Source organism: Myotis davidii, unplaced genomic scaffold (genome assembly GCF_000327345.1).
Source record: "Myotis davidii unplaced genomic scaffold, ASM32734v1 scaffold329, whole genome shotgun sequence".
NCBI classification, from domain to species: Eukaryota; Metazoa; Chordata; class Mammalia; order Chiroptera; family Vespertilionidae; genus Myotis; species Myotis davidii.
The window spans coordinates 2,158,866-2,177,084 of NW_006300374.1; the positions used below are offsets into that span (position 1 = coordinate 2,158,866).

At 37.8% G+C, this 18,219-nt stretch overlaps 1 protein-coding gene across 12 annotated transcripts in view; it reads right to left on the minus strand.

Annotated features, from left to right (window-relative positions):
• Positions 1–2,587: 2,587 nt before the first annotated feature.
• Positions 2,588–18,219, minus strand: part of LOC102752919 (putative RNA-binding protein Luc7-like 2) — a 60,029-nt gene continuing 44,397 nt past the window's right edge. For 11 of the 12 annotated variants that reach the window (XM_006777106.2, XM_006777105.2, XM_006777112.2 and 8 more), the window contains 5 exons: positions 17,905–18,081; positions 15,888–15,979; positions 13,437–13,466; positions 7,876–8,067; positions 2,588–3,878 (listed from right to left, as the gene is read on the minus strand). In XM_006777106.2, the coding sequence (XP_006777169.1) occupies positions 3,701–3,878; positions 7,876–8,067; positions 13,437–13,466; positions 15,888–15,979; positions 17,905–18,081 (669 nt within the window). In that variant the 3' untranslated portion in view covers positions 2,588–3,700. The remainder of the gene's footprint in view (positions 3,879–7,875; positions 8,068–13,436; positions 13,467–15,887; positions 15,980–17,904; positions 18,082–18,219) is intronic. The other variant, XM_015572672.1, reaches the window with a different exon arrangement.

Genomic DNA, 18,219 nt, shown 5'->3' on the forward strand with positions numbered 1-18,219 from the left:
TCTCTAACAGTCACCTGTGTTAAGCACATGGAACTCACCATCCCCCAAGTACCGAGTTTTTGATTCAGTGGGTCAGGGCCCTCATGTGAGGTTTCTACCAGCTTTCTTGGTGATTCTCATGCAGAGGGGCCAGAAGCCACATTCTGAGAAACCCTGTCTAAAAGAGCCCATCTTGCTACCAGAAAAAAATAAAGTATGTATGTATATTTTTTAAGTCAACTTTGAGGTCTAATTTGCACCAAAGGAAATACATTCATCTCAGGAGCACCTGCTGACAAAGGTAGGCACTTGCAGAACCATTGCCAATCAAGATATGGACTAGCACCAATACTCTAGAAAGTTCTCTCATGTCCCTTTGCTGTCAACAACCCTCCCTCCTGGACCTTTAGCCCCAAGCAAATAAATCTGCCTTTGATCTCTACAGATTAAGTTTAGCTTGTTCCAGGATTTCATATAAAAGAATCGTACAGTATGTACTGCTTGGTATCTAAGCAGTTTTAGCTAAGTATAAGGTTTTAAAGACTTATTCATGTTGCTGCACTTATCAGGTCTTTGCTTTGTAGGAATGTATCAGGATTTGTTCAGCTCCTCTCTAATTGGCGATACCACGGTTACCTCCAGTTTGAGGCTGTTACAAATATTGCTGTGAACATTGGAATACAAGTCTTTGTGTGGACATAGGTTTTCATTTCTCTTGGGTACCTGGGGTGAGATTACCTGGGGGTGTATGGCAAGGATATGTTTAATTTATAAGAAACTGCCAAACTGTTTTCCAAAGCAGCTGTGCCATTTTACAATACGCCGCAACACGAGAGTTCCAGTTGCTCCACATCCTTGTCAACACTTGTTGCCAGTCTTCTTACACTTAGCCATTATGGTGGGTGTGTAGTGGAATCTCAATGTGGTTTTCATTTGCATTTTCCTGATGGCTGAGAATATTGAGCTTTTTTCATGAACTCATTGGCCATTCATATATTTCTTTTGTGATTCTGATACTGATGGTCCAGAGACGGTATTTAGAGAAATCCCACCTAAAACATACATGCCCACAGGGCAATGTTTTAAGTGATTTAAATGTAAAATGTAAAATATTGCCCAACTGCCGAAACCGGTTTGGCTCAGTGGATAGAGCGTCAGCCTGCGGACTAAAGGGTCCCAGGTTCGATTCCGGTCAAGGGCATGTACCTGGGTTGCGGGCACATCCCCAGTGGGAGATGTGCAGGAGGCAGCTGATCGATGTTTCTAACTCTCTATCTCTCTCCCTTTCTCTCTGTAAAAAATCAATAAAATATATTTTAAAAAAAATATTGCCCAACTTTGTGAAATAGGGTATTTCAATATGCAGAATTTAAAGAGTGACATGAACACCTATATGCTATCTACCTAGCTCTAACAATAAACATTTTGCCATTTACCCTACTTATGTATATATAAAATTGAACAATTTGAAAATGTTACAGACATCAACACACTTCACCCATAAATACTTCAGCTTGCATCTCCTCAAAATAAGGATATTCTTCTATGTAACTGCAATTCCACCATTAACTTAATTTGGGTCACAGAGATGTGAGAAAACGGTTGCCTGAGGCTTCTGAGAAAAGTCGCCTTGCTCTTTAGACACAAAGAAAAAGTTTCATCTGGATATAAGGCTCAGTATGGGGCTGTCACATGGAACTCAACCATGGGAGCCAAGGCACCCTTCATTGTTCAAGCCCATTTGAGTTGGATCTTCTGCTACAGGCAGCCAACAGTATCGACAGAGGAGTGTACTACAGTTGGGACTTTGAGGGCCTCTTTGATTTCCATATGGCCTCGTCTCTTTGATGGATCCTTGACTGAGAGCCCAGTTGAGTCTGAATGCCTTGCTTTCAGCCTAAACCCTACTATGCTGGCCATTAGTTTGGTCTAATCCCAGATGTGCTTGTAGACCCAGAACCATCGACATCTTGGTTTCTCTGCTGGTACCTGGAAAAAATGCATGAAGGCCCTGCACACCTGTGGTCCCAGCACCGTTCTGCTGGTAGACCCCTACCTGGTCCCCCAATCGGCCTCTGTCATCAAAACCCTGTTCTCTGAGTCCTCCCCAGCATTTCCTAACTCCCCTGAAGCTGAGATTGCTTTTTCTAATTAGAGCAGGCAATGGAAAGAAAAATGAGGACAACTTTGTATTGCCTTATTTATACCCTGGGAAAATCTAAATATCAAGTCAGGATATAATAAAATCAGGATGTAAACAGCTTTTGTTTTTTCAAGTAGAAAAAATTTTTAAAAAAAAATATTTAGTTACAGCATATGATGGTGGACTGAGGTTCTGAAGAGTCTCTCAGCTGTCAACCATCAACCTCGAGAGATGTGAGGATGGTCTCAGATTTACACTCTAAATTCCATGAAGCCTGCATTCCTCACACTTAGGGGAACAAATTAAAAATAGTTCTTGAAAGGTGGTCTTAGATAATTATACTCACAGACACTAATTTCATTATTTAATGTATTTTTGTTGCTCAGACTTTCTAGAATCACGTGATACCTGTTTAAATCATAGTGGGTATATAGAGCTTTTCAATGCAGAAATAGCCTCATTATGTTAGTTATACCATGTTTTTATTTCAGTTTGCTGAATGAGAAGAAATACAAAACAAAAACAAATGAAAACCCCAATTTCTTCTGCAGGTCCAGTCTGTCTTGACAGCAGTTGTTACAGACAGCCCCGAAGCAGCTGGAATATAGTCGGCAAGGACCCAGGTGAACAGTTCATCTTGAATCGTCGCAGGTATAATTTGGTTTCCTTTGGTGCCTTGCACAGTAAGGCACTATTAATGATATAACAGAATAGAAGGTATGCCCACAGCATAGTTCTAGTGACAATTTACTAAGACAGGTTACAGTTTAATGATGGTGGTGGTGATTGTTTCTTTCACTTTACTATTATTTGTTACAATAAGGGTGTAGCCTTTATATTCCACACACACAAAAGAAAACAAGAAGTGCTTATGAAAAAGTCCCTGCCCCCACCCCCTTTTCAAAAACACCCCGAATGTAGCAATTCAATACAACAGAAAAATCAATACTTGTTTGATTTCAAATTGTCAATAAAAAAAGCAAAGTATGTAATGCAACAGCTGTTTAACTTTCAACTCTAAAACAAACAAAAACTCCCAATATTTAAATTTCTCCAGCACACATTCCAGTATAAATGCTCTGAACTGTAATCAGCTAGTAATTAATGGGAACAGAACCTTAGAAGTTATATTGCTTCCCTACCCCCCTTTCTCTTATAATTAGAGGGTCGGAGGTATTAGGGGATACAAAAGTCAGAGGAAGAAGAATTAAAAAGGAAAATTCCAAAAGCTGCAGTTTGTACTAGAAAGGAAGACAGCATTTTACAAATGCTCAAAAAATCCCAAGACAAGTTACACAATTCATTCACTATCACTCCTACTTGAAAGAATAAAGACCTCTGCGTCTTTTATAAAACTGTATTTTCAGAACTGCATTACAGGTTCACCAGAAACTATAGATGTAGTTTAGGCTTCATCAGGAAAACAAGTTCAGTTCAGATCAAGTTAGATACTGTATATCTAGCCTAGCTGGATCGGTGTCTGGAACTGCTCCCTGTGTCACCCCAAACAGCTGTAAACTAAACAATAGTATGTAACTCCATAGGAAGCTTAAGGATTGAGGATATGTACACAGCTAATTATATCTCCCCTGCTTCGCGCTCTTCAGAGCTCCTCCTGTCTTCTGATCTGCCATTAGCGCTCTCATAGGACCGCTTCTTATCTTTTCGATCTCTGTCACGAGGTGATCTGTCTCTTGAATTCCTGTCTCTGTCACGTGATGCTAAGTCTTGGTCTCTGAATCTTTCTTTTGAGGATCTGAAAAATATTAATTTAAGGAGCAAAATGTGTTGGGGAACCCAAAATCCAAGAGAAAGAATCGGATAAATATTAAGGTATGACTGCTGAAGACACACAGAATATATCCAAGAAAGACAAGTGTCAGTGTTCTGACAGAAAAGAGCACTACCATATTTGATAAGGGTCTATCTAAAACAAAGACATGGGTGAAAACAGCTAAGGGTGAAAACCATATGCGAAAATTATAGGGCATTCTCATTCTGAGAGGCAATCAAAAAAGCTTCTCCAATTCATAGCAAATGCATTTAACATAAGAATTATAGACAATAACTTAAAAAAGCAAAAGGTATTATCTTATTTTAAAATATATAATAGAATGTAGATCCCACATAGGATGGAAATCAATGTCTTAAACAGGGGCTCTGTAAACTTTTTTTGCTGTCTGGTCAGAGTAAATATTTTAGGTTTTGAGGTCACATACAGTCTGTGTGGTATATTCTTCTTCCTTTTCTTTATCAACCCTTTAACAATGTAAAAACCGCCCATAGGTTGCTGCCTATACAAAAACAGGTTAGGGGGCCAGATTTGGCCTGCAGGCAACTTAGATAAGAAAACTCATTTAATGACAAGGTAACCATTCATTATTTTAAAAATCTGCTTTACTCCTCCTGAGTTAGCTCATTCAACCAACAGAAAAAAAATCAGGATGGAAGACAGAAAAATACAATCACACTATTATAAATCTTGATTAACCATGACTGTTTTTCTTTCTTTTTATAGCAATGGTGGAAATTTATTGAGAAACAAGCACAGACTCCCACGTGAGGAGGGGGAAAGAGCCCCCAACCATGACTGTTTCTTAATACCGCCTCTCTATTCCCACACCCAACTTCAACAAAGTAAATAATAACAAAACAAGCTCATATCAGAGATTCAGTCAGTAGAAAAACCAAAGGACATGACGCAATCAGAATATGGAATTTTCTATACTTTCAACATCTAGAATGAATCAGTACCACATATTATGTTTATTTCATTCTTTATAGGTGAGATAATACTTTTACATGATTATCTCACTTAACCCATGTTCAGAATTTGGATCTGAGGCCTGATTAAGTAATATTTTCAACTTCTATGGCAGGAAAAAACCACTACCATACTCAGTTCTAGGAATATAGTTAAAGAGGATTAAACTAAAAAGGTAGAAATATAAAGTAATGCCAACTTCGAGCATTCTGCTTAATAAGATTTTAATGAGCTTAATTTAAAAGTGATGTGTGAAAAACACCACCACACAGTACACATCTGGCAACATTAATCCTATCCATACTTCATGAGAATGGAATATGGAGATGATGAGTAAGAGGTCAGTAATAATAACTGAAAATCAACTATGAGATGAGCATCAACTAATGCTTTGTGAGAAATCACAATGACTATACACTAGCAGTTTCCATTCACTATTTCACTCAAATTACCAATAGTCCTAATGAAGCAGGTATTCTTACCATCTATCTCTACCTAGTAGACGGGAAAAGAAAGGTAGGATAATTAAATTACTTAGCCCAGGCCACCGAACCCAAGCAGTCTGACTCCAGGGTCTGCACTATATGTCTGAACAGAGTAGGAAGCAGGAAAATGAAAATGGCCCTCATTTACCAAGAGTAACTGTTGCAAGGGAAAGGTCACAAACAGAATATGCTTATATCAGAAACCAGTATTTCAGCTGGGGCAGGGGAACAACAAATCATTAAAGACTCTTAACTGAGATTTTTACTTTGAAAATTAAACTCAAATATATAGCAATAACTTGTAATAACATATAGGTTTTAATGGCAACTTTCCAATAATTTTTGGTAAAAACAAAGACTATTACTTTGAAAGAATAATTTGAAGATAAGAAGTGCTCTAGAGAAAAACAAAACTTTTACAAAAATAATCCTCTTTAGGACATGCTGAAAATTTAGTAGAGGTATCACGTGTATGGTGGGAAAATGTCCTATACAACTTCATAAATGCAGGAAGCATTAGGGACTAGAATAACACAATCTCAGATGAGCAACCCTTCTATCTCAACCACCATAAAAGAGGTGACAGACACCAGAAACAATGAAAGGCGGGCGGGCTCTCCAGAGTAACTGTCGACCATCCATCAACCAGCAGAATGATTCCCAAAATTTACAGTGCAGTTAAAATTCATAGAGAATTTTTTAAATGCATTTTTCTGGGCATGGCACCGTGCCTACAGTTTTAAGAATTTGAGATAAGTGGCAAATCACACTATCAGAAACTATCCCTTATATAAATTCCCTGCTCATTCTCTACATTTGCCTGATAAGACTTTATAATATCTTTTCCTACCTGGTTTTATCTGTTCAAATGATACCCACTTTATTCGAGTTTTATCTACTACCTGAGCCATTTTTTTTATTGCTCTGGAACGTCCCACATTTACACTCCTGTATTAGTTACTCTATGACATACAGTTTAGCACTTTATAATATGCTAGGTTTTATATCAGTCTGTTGTCCAAGATGTTAGTCCTGTGTTCTAACTCACTTGAATAAAGTTGCTCAACTATGTTATATTTGGTATTGTTTACTAGACCTACAGTAGAAAGTATACAGTTCTTCCTGATTAAAGTTACCTTAAGAACTTCTTGGTTTGCTAAGAGAGTAGAACTTAAACATTCTCACCAAAAACAAAAGAGATAAATATGTGAGGTGATAATTAACTAATGGTGAAAATGTTTTTGTAATGTATATGTACCTCAAATCACCACAGTGCACACTTTAAATATCTTAGAATTTTATTTGCCAATTATACCTCAATAAAGCTGGCGAGGAAAGACCTACTTGGAACAAATCAAGAATATAATAAATATTGATTGACAGCCTGTGAACTAACTCAGCTTGTGAGTGGTTTCAGGGAATGGCTGGTTGGGGATCAAAAAAACACAGAAAGTTTAAACAGCATTCTGTGGATTCTATCATGGTTTTTATGTAGCATAACCCATAGACAATTTAAAACCAATAGAGACCAGGAACTCAAAAAATCATATGCATGTTTAAGAAGAGTTTTCAAGGCCCAGGCCAGTGTTGCTCAGTGGTTGAGCATCGACCTATGAGCCAGGAGATCACACATGGTTGATTCCCAATCAGAGCACATGCCTGAGTTGTGAGCTCGATCCCCAACGGGGGGGCTTGCAGGAGGCAGCAGGTTGATGATTCTCTCTCATCACTGATGTTACACTCTCTCTCCCCCACTTCCGCTCTGAAATAAAAAAAAAAAGTTGTCAAGAAAAAAAGCAACCTGAAGTGTGGTTTATGCTCCATAGAAATGAACTAGCTTAAGGACCATCCTGTAACCTGAGACACTTTGGGAGTTTGGTCTACATAGACTGAGTACTAAGGCTTCACCACATTGTTATACTTTGTCCCGATGAAATTTCCAGGTCCTTAAACTTACTTCACCCTGGGTCTGCACTCCTTGTATCATGTGAATTTTCATGTCAAGGAAGAAGTCTAACTTCTTTAAGACTGAATCTGCCCTGTCAAGCTAACTGTATATAACAACAACATACTAGAGTGTCTGCTCTGCGGAAGTGCACCAGCTCAAAGAAGTATGGAAAACATTGTCAAACAAAGCTGAACAATTCAATGAAAGGACTGCTCAGAGCCCCTAATTCATCAATACATACAGAAAAAAAACTCTAAGACTATTGGTACCTAAAATTATTTGCCCATGAAATCCGTCATTTTCCCCCCCACCCCCCACCCCCTGCCAAAAACATACCACGCAGAGAAAAGCATAACCTCTGCACATATTTGTTCCAAATGTCTTTCTCTGGCTCATAAGAATATTCTTTCTGAACTACCCATACAGTCAGGGAAAAAACTGTTAATACACCCACACACAAATGTGTACATATTACCAGATGCAAGTTTCAAACCAATAGTATTCCAATTCTAAACCATAAAGGTAGTTCCATGTCCTCTTATGGACACCTCAGTACCTCCTCCTGGATCGCTCTCTGCTTCTGTCTCTAGAACTGTGCCCACTTCTCTGGTGGCTGCGGCTGCGACTTCGGCTGCTAGAGCGAGATCTGTGGCGGTGGCGCTTCTCCCGAGATTTAGACCGAGTTCTCCTCTTCCGTTCTCGTGACATGGAGCGAGATCGATGTCGGCGATGCTCTCTGGACCTGGATCTATAAAAAAAAACATTTGATTTACTTTTTAGCTTTGTTAACACTACACTGCTCATTGACTAAAGCCTCTCTTTAAACAGAAACTATCCCTTAGTAGCTTTGCTTAATGCCAATTTTATTCAAGTCAACTAAATCCACACTAAAACTGCTGGTATCCTATATAATAAAAGGCTAATATGCAAATCAACCAAATGCCAGAATGACCAGTTGCTATGACACGCACAGAGGTCAATCAATAGTGTATAAATTGCCCTGGCTGGTTTGGCTCAATGGATAGAGCATAGGCCTGCGGACTGGGGTGGTCCCAGGTTCAATTCCGGTAAAGGGCACATGCCTGGGTTGCAGATCAATGATTCTCATCGCTGATGTTTTTCTCTCTCTCTCTCCCTCTCCTTTCCTCTCTGAAATCAACAAAAAAATATTTTTTAAAAAATGTTTTTTTAAAAAGTGTATAAATTTACATCAGGAATATAAAAAAAGGAAGGAAACCAATCTGTATCACTACTACACATCAGGGATTGTATTATGTAGGATTATTGTAGATTCTAGATGCTTTATGGAATAAATTTCATTTAAACTTCTAAGACTTAGTATACTTGAGATAAAGCATGTACCTGATGGACATGGATAAAGGGGAGGAGAGGCATGAAAAAAATATTGTTTAGAATAAACTTCAGCTCTCTGGATTAGAGAGGTTTTGTATGACCACTAAAGTAAGTTTGGCCCAGCTGACGTGGCTCAGTGGTTGAGTGTTGACCTATGATCCAGGGGGTCATGGTTCAATTCCTGGTCACTGCACACACTTGGGTTGCAGACTCGATCCCCAGTGGGGAGCATGCAGAAGGCAGCCAATCAATGATTCTCTCTCATCATTGATGTTACTCTCTCCCTCTCCATTCCTCTCTGAAATCAATAAAAATATATTTAGAAAAAGAAAGGAAGAAGTTTGAATGTCCACAATATGCCTAGTCACAGTATAATCCAAACAGAGTAAGACAGCCCGGCTAGTGTGGCTCTGTGGTTTAGCATCGACCTATGAATCAAGAGATCACGGTTGGATTCCTGGTCAGGGCATATGACCAGATTGTGGGCTCAATTCCCAGTAGGGGGCATGCAGTAGGCAGCCTATCGCTTCTCATCATTGATTTCTCTCTCTTTCTCCCCCGCCTCCCCTCTACCTTCTTTTTTCTGAAATCAATAAAAACATATTAAAAAAAAACACCTAGAAGGAAAAACACTTCTGTAGCCTCCACTTGGTCACAAAACTAACTTGTATATTGTGTGTGGTGAGAGGATGGCATATGCGGAAGACAGAGAACTGAGGGGAAAAAATGAGAAATAAAGGTATGAAACTTTGTTAGAAGAGTCACTTAATATAATAGTACAAAAGCACATTATTCAGGTGTTACATGTGCAAACTGATTTTATTTTCCAATGATTATTTTGTTAAGTGAACTTTAAAAGCATTTAGTATATGTCAACATTATGGTCAAAGAAAGGCACATACTGTGGACATTAACAACCATAACTGAATAGAGTATTTCACACTTGAAAAGAACATTTCTGGCCCTGTCCACTTGGTTGGGCATTCTCTCAAGTAGCTAGAGGTTGCTGGTTTGATTCCTGGTCAGGACACAGGTTTTGGGCTCGATTCCCAAAGGGGCGTGCAGAGGCAGCCAATCGATGTTCCGATTTTACATTGTTTTTCTTTCTCTTTCCCCCTTCCCTTCCTCTCTCTCTAAAAATCAGTAAAAATATTTGTAGTACATTTTTTTTATATATATTTTATTGATTTTTTACAGAGAGGAAGGGAGAGAGATAGAGAGTTAGAAACATCGATGAGAGAGGAACATCGATCCGCTGCCTCCTGCACATCTCCTACTGGGGATGTGCCTGCAACCCAGGTACATGCCCTTGACCGGAATCGAACCTGGGACCTTCCAATCGCAGGCCGACGCTCTATCCACTGAGCCAATCCGGTTTCGGCTGTAGTACATTTTTATTGATCAAAGAGAGGAAGGGAGAGGGAGCGAAAGATGGAAAAATGAGAATCTTTGACTGGCTGCCTGCTACACACCCTAGTGGGGATTGAGTTCACAACTTGGGCCAGGAATCAAACCATGACTTCCCCATTCGTAGGCCAAGGCTCAACCACTGAGTAACACCAGCTAGGCAATAAAAAAGATTTTTAAAAATATTTCTGATAAGAAGCAGGGGGAGCCCAGGCGGTTTGACTCAGTGGATAGAGAGTCAGCCTGCACACTGAAGGGTCACAGATTCAATTCTTGTAAAGGGCGTGTACTCTGGTTGGGAAACCTTTGGGAGGCAACCATTTAATGTCTCTTTCTCTCTCTGTCTCTCATCGATGTTTTCCCGTATCTCCCTCTCCTACTCTTTCTAAAAATCAATGGGAAAATATCCTCAGGTGAGGTTTAACAAAACAAAACAATATTATTTTGTTGTCCACACTTCTTGGAGCTGGTGCACTTCCACAGAGCAGACACATTCTAGTATATTGTTGTTTAATCTGCACAATAGGTATGCGTTGTTAAATACAGTTAGCTTCACAGTGCAGATTCAGAATCTTAAAGAAGTTAGATTTCTTCCTTGACATGAAAATTCACAAGATACAATTTTATGCAGGGGGAAGAGTATAAAATTCATTCAATACAAGTTTTACCAAATTATATTTTGGTTAATCACTCATTTTGAGCTATTATAATAAATCTACTTCTTTCAATGTATTACTTCATGTATCTTTTTAAAGTTATCCATCATTCAAAAAATATTTACTGGATGCCTACTGCATTGTTCTAAGATTGTGTTGCAATTACACGGGTGGGCAAGAGTATGTTTATAGTTTTAAGGGAAACACAGTTTATTCTTATATTGATACTTATTAATTACTATATTTTCCACACAAACAATTGTAAACCTACTTTTGACCAACCCATATATTCCAGATATGTGGGCAATAAAAATAGGTGAGGTAGTAAAAAAAGAAATGGAGTGTCTTTGGAGGACTTAAACAGAGCTGACAAGATTTATTTCACTTATACAAATCGTTTAAATACTTTTGTCAGCAAAGGTAACCAGCTTGCATTAACCAACCAATGAACAGAACAGTATCATCACTTGATGCTTATCCTTCTACTCTGGATGTGAGAAACTCACATTGTAAATAGCTCACACACCTGTCCTCTTTGTTTACTAATGCCTTAGTTTTTTAGTGCTTTAAGCAGAATAACTGAAAGGCTAAGAAGCACTTAGGGGCATCTAAAACATATAAGGTTTTGTTTTTTTTAAAAAAAAGTTTGTATTGATTTCAGAGAGAAGAGCGAGAGATAGAAACACCAATGATGAGACAGAATCATTGATTGGCTGCCTCCTGCAGCCCCCTACTAGGGATTGAGCCCGTAACCCAGGCATATGCCCTTGACCAGAATCAAACCCGGGACCCTTCAGTCTGCAGGCCGACTTTCTATCCACTGAGCCAAACCAGGTAAGGCAGGTTTTTCTTTTATAAAGACAAATGTTCCAGTTTAGAGGGAAAAGTTCTTGGGAAATAGTTACTCATTAGAATTAAGAGTACTTAGAATGTTTCAAAAAAATGTCATCTGAACAAGAGGAATACTAGAATTTCAATAAAAATGAGAAAGGGCATTCTAGGTGGGAATAAATTCATGAGAAAGAGTCAAGAATAAGAATGAGAATGGCAAGTGAAGAATTAAGAAAGATAAAGTACACCATGTTTTCCCACCTTTCACAGATAGAAAACAGTTATCAGTAGCTAGTAAAAATTGTACAGAAAGGCTTCAAAAAGCCCCCAAATATGAAATCCATAAGTCAAAGAAAAGTGTTATCATGTCCTTTTCCTCTTGAAGGCTGTGAGGGCCCCTTTCAAGCTTTTTGTGATCAGTTACCAAGGGTAGTAAGTACTAACTCATAGAAAGTCCAGATTGAGGCATAAAGTAAACATTTTATTTTTAATATGTTTTTATTGATATTTTTAGAGAGAGGGAGAAAGAGAGAAGGGGAGAGAGAGAGCAACACTGATATGAGGAACAGCGATCAGCTGCTTCCCGTTTGCACTCTGACAGGGCATTTTCATATGTGCCCTGACCAGCAATCGAAATGGTAATAGTGACCTTTCAGTGCACAGTTCACAGTACACACTGGCCAGGGCTAAACTAAACATTTTAGTTTCCCTTACTAACCCACCATGAACCTCTCATTCAAAAATGTATCCAGCCGAAACCGGTTTGGCTCAGTGGATAGAGCGTCGGCCTGCGGACTGAAAGGTCCCAGGTTCGATTCCGGTCAAGGGCATGTACCTGGGTTGCGGGCACATCTCCAGTGGGGAGTGTGCAGGAGGCAGCTGGTCGATGTTTCTCTCTCATCGATGTTTCTAACTATCTCTCTCCTTTCCTCTCTGTAAAAACTCAATAAAATATATTAAAAAAAAAACATTCCTATAAAAAAAACAAAACAAAAAAACAAAACAAAAATGTATCCAATTATTTAACCTACTTACATTTTCAACACCTCTTAGAATGTTTCTTAGATGCACCACCCAAACTGATTTAAAAAAAAAAAAATATCCTGTCACATATTTACCCTGAGCTTCTAAAGATTTTAAAGAAATACTCTGGCCCTAGCTGGTTTAGCTCAGTATTTAGAGCATTAGCCTGCAGATTGAAGGGTCCCGGTTTCAATTCTGGTCAAGAGCACATGCCCAGGTTGCAGGCTCAATCCCCAGTAGGAAGCGTGCAGGAGGCAGCCAATAAGTGATTCTCTCTCATTATTGGTGTCTCTATCTCTCTCTTCCTTCCTCTCTGAAATCAATAAAAATTAAAAAATAATTTTAAGAAGCTAACTTTGCTTTTAAAAAAAAAGTGCACACAAATGCCAATTAAAAAAAAGAAAGAAATACTCTGGCCCAGCCGGTGTGGTTCAATGGTTGAAAGTCGACCTATGAACCAGGAGGTCAGGTCACATGCCCAGGTGGTGGGCTGATCCCCAGTAGCGGGCATGCAGGAGGCAGCCAATCATTGATGTTTCTATCTCTCCCTTCCTCTCTGAAATCAAAAAAATAAAAAAAATTTAAAAATAAAGAAATATTCTGAAATGTTTTAAGTTTTCCCCCTAACTCCAGGGCACTGTTTATATAATTTTACTTTGATAAAACTATAGTGCATGCGTATCTTCTGAACAGTTTCTTCTCAAAAGATACTGCTTGAACTTGAACTACAAAAATATTAAGTGTACTAATCTATTAATTCTCGTTCATTTTTAAAAAGCATTTTATCTATAACACCCATATTTGGAAAAAAAAACCGGCTTCACTGCTTAACTTGTATTATACCTACCTTTTGGGATTCTTGCTATGTGATCGAGACCTAAAAAAAAAAACAAAAACAAAAAAATCTATTTTTAGAAAAGTAACTATAAATGGGAGTAAGTATGCTGGGCTGTTAAAAATTACATTCTTCCTGATTTGTAATTTTTATGTTAATTTTATAAATATAAGGCATGTGTATGCACAGAAAATTTTTCAAAATACACCACACCACAAACTCTACAGACTTCCCCACCTTGGCATATGAATTCTCTTAACTAAGAAACCTGGTTCTTAACACAGTACATCACAACTCACTAATTCTCCAGAAACCACCTACTTTCCAACCCTGGAAAAATTCACTGTCATTTCTTCCTTCCCTCTGGGAACAGAATAAAATTTCTATGATCTGAGATGTATACACTTTGGATCTGCAAACTCATACTATAATCTCTAGAACACCCAAATCAATCTTATAACATGTTCCCCCCCCTTCCTTTCTCCCCACCAAAGGGTATGTTTTATTGTTTTTTGAGAGAGAGGAAGGGGTAGAGAAAGAAACATCAATATGAAAGAAACACTGATCAGCTGCCTCCTGCATGCGCCCCAACTGGGGATTGAACTGGAAACCTTTTGGTATACAAGATGACACACCAACCAAGCCACCGGGCCAGGAGGCACAACATGACACATAAAACACTCTTACATTTCCTAGCACACAATTAACACTCAATAGATAGTAATAGCCAATATTACAGTTTTTTTGTGGAGACTTTAAAATGGTGGAAGCATGGTTTTGGAATCAGCCTGATGTTTCAACTCTGGTTCCACCACTCGTCATCTGTGTGACCTTGGCAGACATATATATTCCCCTCAGCTTAGTTTGTCATTTGTAAAAGAGGGATAGTGTTATCAATTTCACAGGGGGTTGTAAAAATTAGATGAACTGCTAGAGATAAATTCTTAGCACAGTGCCTGGAAATAGCGCTCGTAAGTAATAGTAATTTTTATCATTACCCTTTTCAGTACCACAGCTGGAATCCTATGCGGTATAATTTTGAACTCACTTGCAATTTCCTCATCTTCCATACTTAGCTATAATACTTAAGTTCATATATAGATTAAAATTTTTAAAAAAGCATTACTGAAATACATTGCGTTTATAATTATTGTTTAAAAGAATTTGTCAAGTGGCAACAGAGAAGATGCAATGTACTTTCTTGTCATCTACAAATGTGAAAATGTACTTCAGCAAAGAATATTTTTTTTCTCATTTCATTTACCTCCGTTGAATCATTTATATTAGTGGCACTACATTCAGTTGAATTTTAAGTTAAACTGAGATTTCTAATGCCATTTATATTATTTTAAATATTACAATATTGGGCAATATCACCATCTGAGTACACAAAAGAGAATAGAGCTAAAGCTCTGAGGTGAACTTTATGGTAAATGAAGAACATATACATCAATGGAGGAATGACAGCACTTCCCCAAAGAGGAAGATGGCCTGGCCATCATGGCTCAGTGGCTTAGTGTCAACCTATGAACCAGGAGGTCATGGTTTGATTCTCAGTCATAGCACATGCCCAGGGCTGCAGACTCAATCACCATCACTGATCGCAGCAGGAGACAGCCAATCAATGATTCTCTCTCATCACTGATGTTTCCTATCTTTCTCCCTCTATAAAATCAATAAAAATATTAAAAAAAAAAAGCTTGGAGAAAGTTGGCATGACCTATACATGTTATCAAGGGTAAGGCATTTAAATTTCAGAGATGTGTAATACAATTAAGGGAACACTATAAATTAGAACTACAGGTGAATCTTTTGTGGCATACCTGCCCATCCTAAAATTGTTGAAGTTATGAACAACACATACAAAGAATGTTGCCACCAGAGTGCCAAGCAGTTTGTTGATAATGAGTAAAAGTAACCCAGAACATTTAAACATTGTAAATATGAAGATTTATATGATTCTATCAACCAATACCAATATAAAAATAACTATTAATACCAATTAAAAATAATTTATTATTGAATAAACATTTTAAAAGTTTATAGCCCCTAGAATAGAGTGTAGAATGAAAGTAAATTTAATCAATAAAACAAAAAACCCAAACGTTTTATCAAGCATAAAATGTATCATAAAAATAGCTCCATGCCAACCTGGTACAAATCTATTCCATCATGAAAATCAGGGGGCTAGAAAAGAGTTTTACACAGCTTACAAAACAAAGATGTGACTCTCTCTTTATTACTTCTTTAATACACTTTAAAGGAAAAAAGGGCCTTGACTTTAATGGCCATTACGTTAACATACTTGCACAAACACTTTTTGCATGGTAGCATTTTAAAGAGTAAACAAGATTTCCCATGTCTACTTTGCTAACATCTAAAATCTTATACCAATCACATCTCAAAGTTGAAACAGAATTTTCAACTTCAAATACTTGGACTATTCAATTCATCACTCCATACCTCCTCAACTTTTCCCTTTCTTCTCTCTCCCTTTCTTCTCTTCGCTTCAGGCGTTCCTGGTTTCTTTTCTCCTGCTTCTCAGCTACCACTCTCTTAAAAGACAAAAAAAAACAACTAAGTTTAAATAATAATAAATGAGAAGCATTATTTATTGGGTCCATTCTTAATGAGCATTATCCTAAACTTTCGCCAGATCTGGTTTCCAATATTGTACAAGTAACATCAAAATCTGCTAATAACAATTCAATTTTGATAAGGAAAATCATTGGACTTACAAGTCTGGTTTCTAAAATCTTTTATCTTTTTGTAAAATTTATAAAATTTCATGGTCCTCCATGACTACTTCTATTTTTTTTTAAATTTACTTATTGATTTTTAGAAAGACAGAGGCAGGAGAGAAAGTGAGGAGAGGGTGAGGAGAAGGGGAAGGGGTGAGGGAGGGGGAGGGAGGGAGAGGAAGGGAGAGGGAGGGAGAGGAAGAGAGAAACGCTGATTTGTTGTTCCACTATTTGTGCATTCTGGTTGCTTATTGTATATACCCTGATCAGGGATCGAACTCGCACCTTGGAGTATCAGGATGACACTCTAACAGAACTACCAGCTAGGGCAGGGGTGGGCAAACTTTTTGACTCGAGGGCCACAATGGGTTCTTAAACTGGACCGGAGGGCTGGAACAAAAGCATGGATGGAGTGTTTGTGTGAACTAATATAAATTCAAAGTAAACATCATTACATAAAAGGGTACGGTCTTTTTTTTTTTAAGTTTTATTCATTTCAAACAGGCCGGATCCGGCCCGCGGGCCGTAGTTTGCCCACGGCTGAGCTAGGGCCTTCATGACTTCTTAATATTTGAAAATTAGTTCTATAAATTTTTTCTCCTCTGAATACTTTTTGGCATTATTTTGTATTTTTTAAAAGAAATCAACCATTATAAATCACAAGTTCCCATGCTCTATGATTTCCAATATAGAAATGATCTCTGTCACTTCCAATTACCATCCTGATGCTGTTTTAAAAACAGCAAAATGCTAAACTGTTCTGTTGCTATGTCTATCTGCAAAGACTCCCAAGTAGGTATCATTTGCCATACTGAAACTCATTTCGTCATTTTTTTAAAACTTACCTGAGCGAGATCATCTTAGCTACTCAGAATACAGAGAGCCTCTATTAACTACAATACTCACCCACTCTGTTTATGTTTACCTCCTCAGATATACCTTTTGTTTGCTTATCCTCTCAAAAGAACTCAGCAGATGAGTAAGAACTTGTTGTCTTTCTCAGAACAGCTTACATATTTGACAGTGATTGTCCGTTTTTAAAAAATAGGTTTCATTCTAACTCCTTTCTGAAATGGAGGCAGGAGTGTAAAATAAAACCAGAGGTCTTACCAGACTGCTATGTAGTGAAGAACTGCAAAATATTTCAACTAAATATTTGGTTCATTTTCTCAAACTTCCTTTAGAGTAAATATTATATTATTTATTTTATAGGAAAAAGAGAAAAACTTAGGGGACTTTGTATAAAATAGTTTAAAACCAGTTTGCAAGATTCCTACTCCGTCATATTCAACTATTACCTCCAAGAATAGGGGAATAGTAATTAAAGGTCTGTCTCTCAAACATTATCCATTAAACCAATGGTATCTCCATTTGAAATCCTACACTATTCAGTATGAATTGTGAAAGGGACTCATGGTCAAGATTGCTATATGAAAAGACAACTAATACAGATCAAAAGAATGAGTGGTGCTGAAACCGGTTTGGCTCAGTGGATAGAGCATCAGCCTGCGGACTGAAAGATCCCAGGTTCGATCCCGGTCAAGGGCATGTACCTGGGTTGCGGGCACATCCCCAGTAGGAGATGTGCAGGAGGCGACTGATCGATGTTTCTCTCCCATCGATGTTTCTAACTCTCTATCTTTCTCCCTTCCTCTCTGTAAAAAATCAATATAATATATTTAAAAAAAAAAAGAATGAGTGGTTAAATTAGATAAAGTGATACTAATTTAACAATATACCTTTAATTCTTCAAGCTTCTCTCTTATTTCAATAAATCCCAGGTGCAGTTTACCCCCAAAATGATCAGCCAGTCGTCTGTCATTATCATGAAGACCTAAATAAGCAGAGCAGACTTCACAGACTCGAAGTTTCTGCTGTTGGAAACTGGAAGCTGGCATAGAATTCCGATACACTTCCTAGACAAAAGTGAAAAACAATGTTCATATAAACTTCATGGAACATCATACAATTAAACAAAATACACTTTTCTAAAGAACAAAATGTTTTCAATGAATACACAAAAGCATGGCATTTTGTCATGAAAATTCTAGATT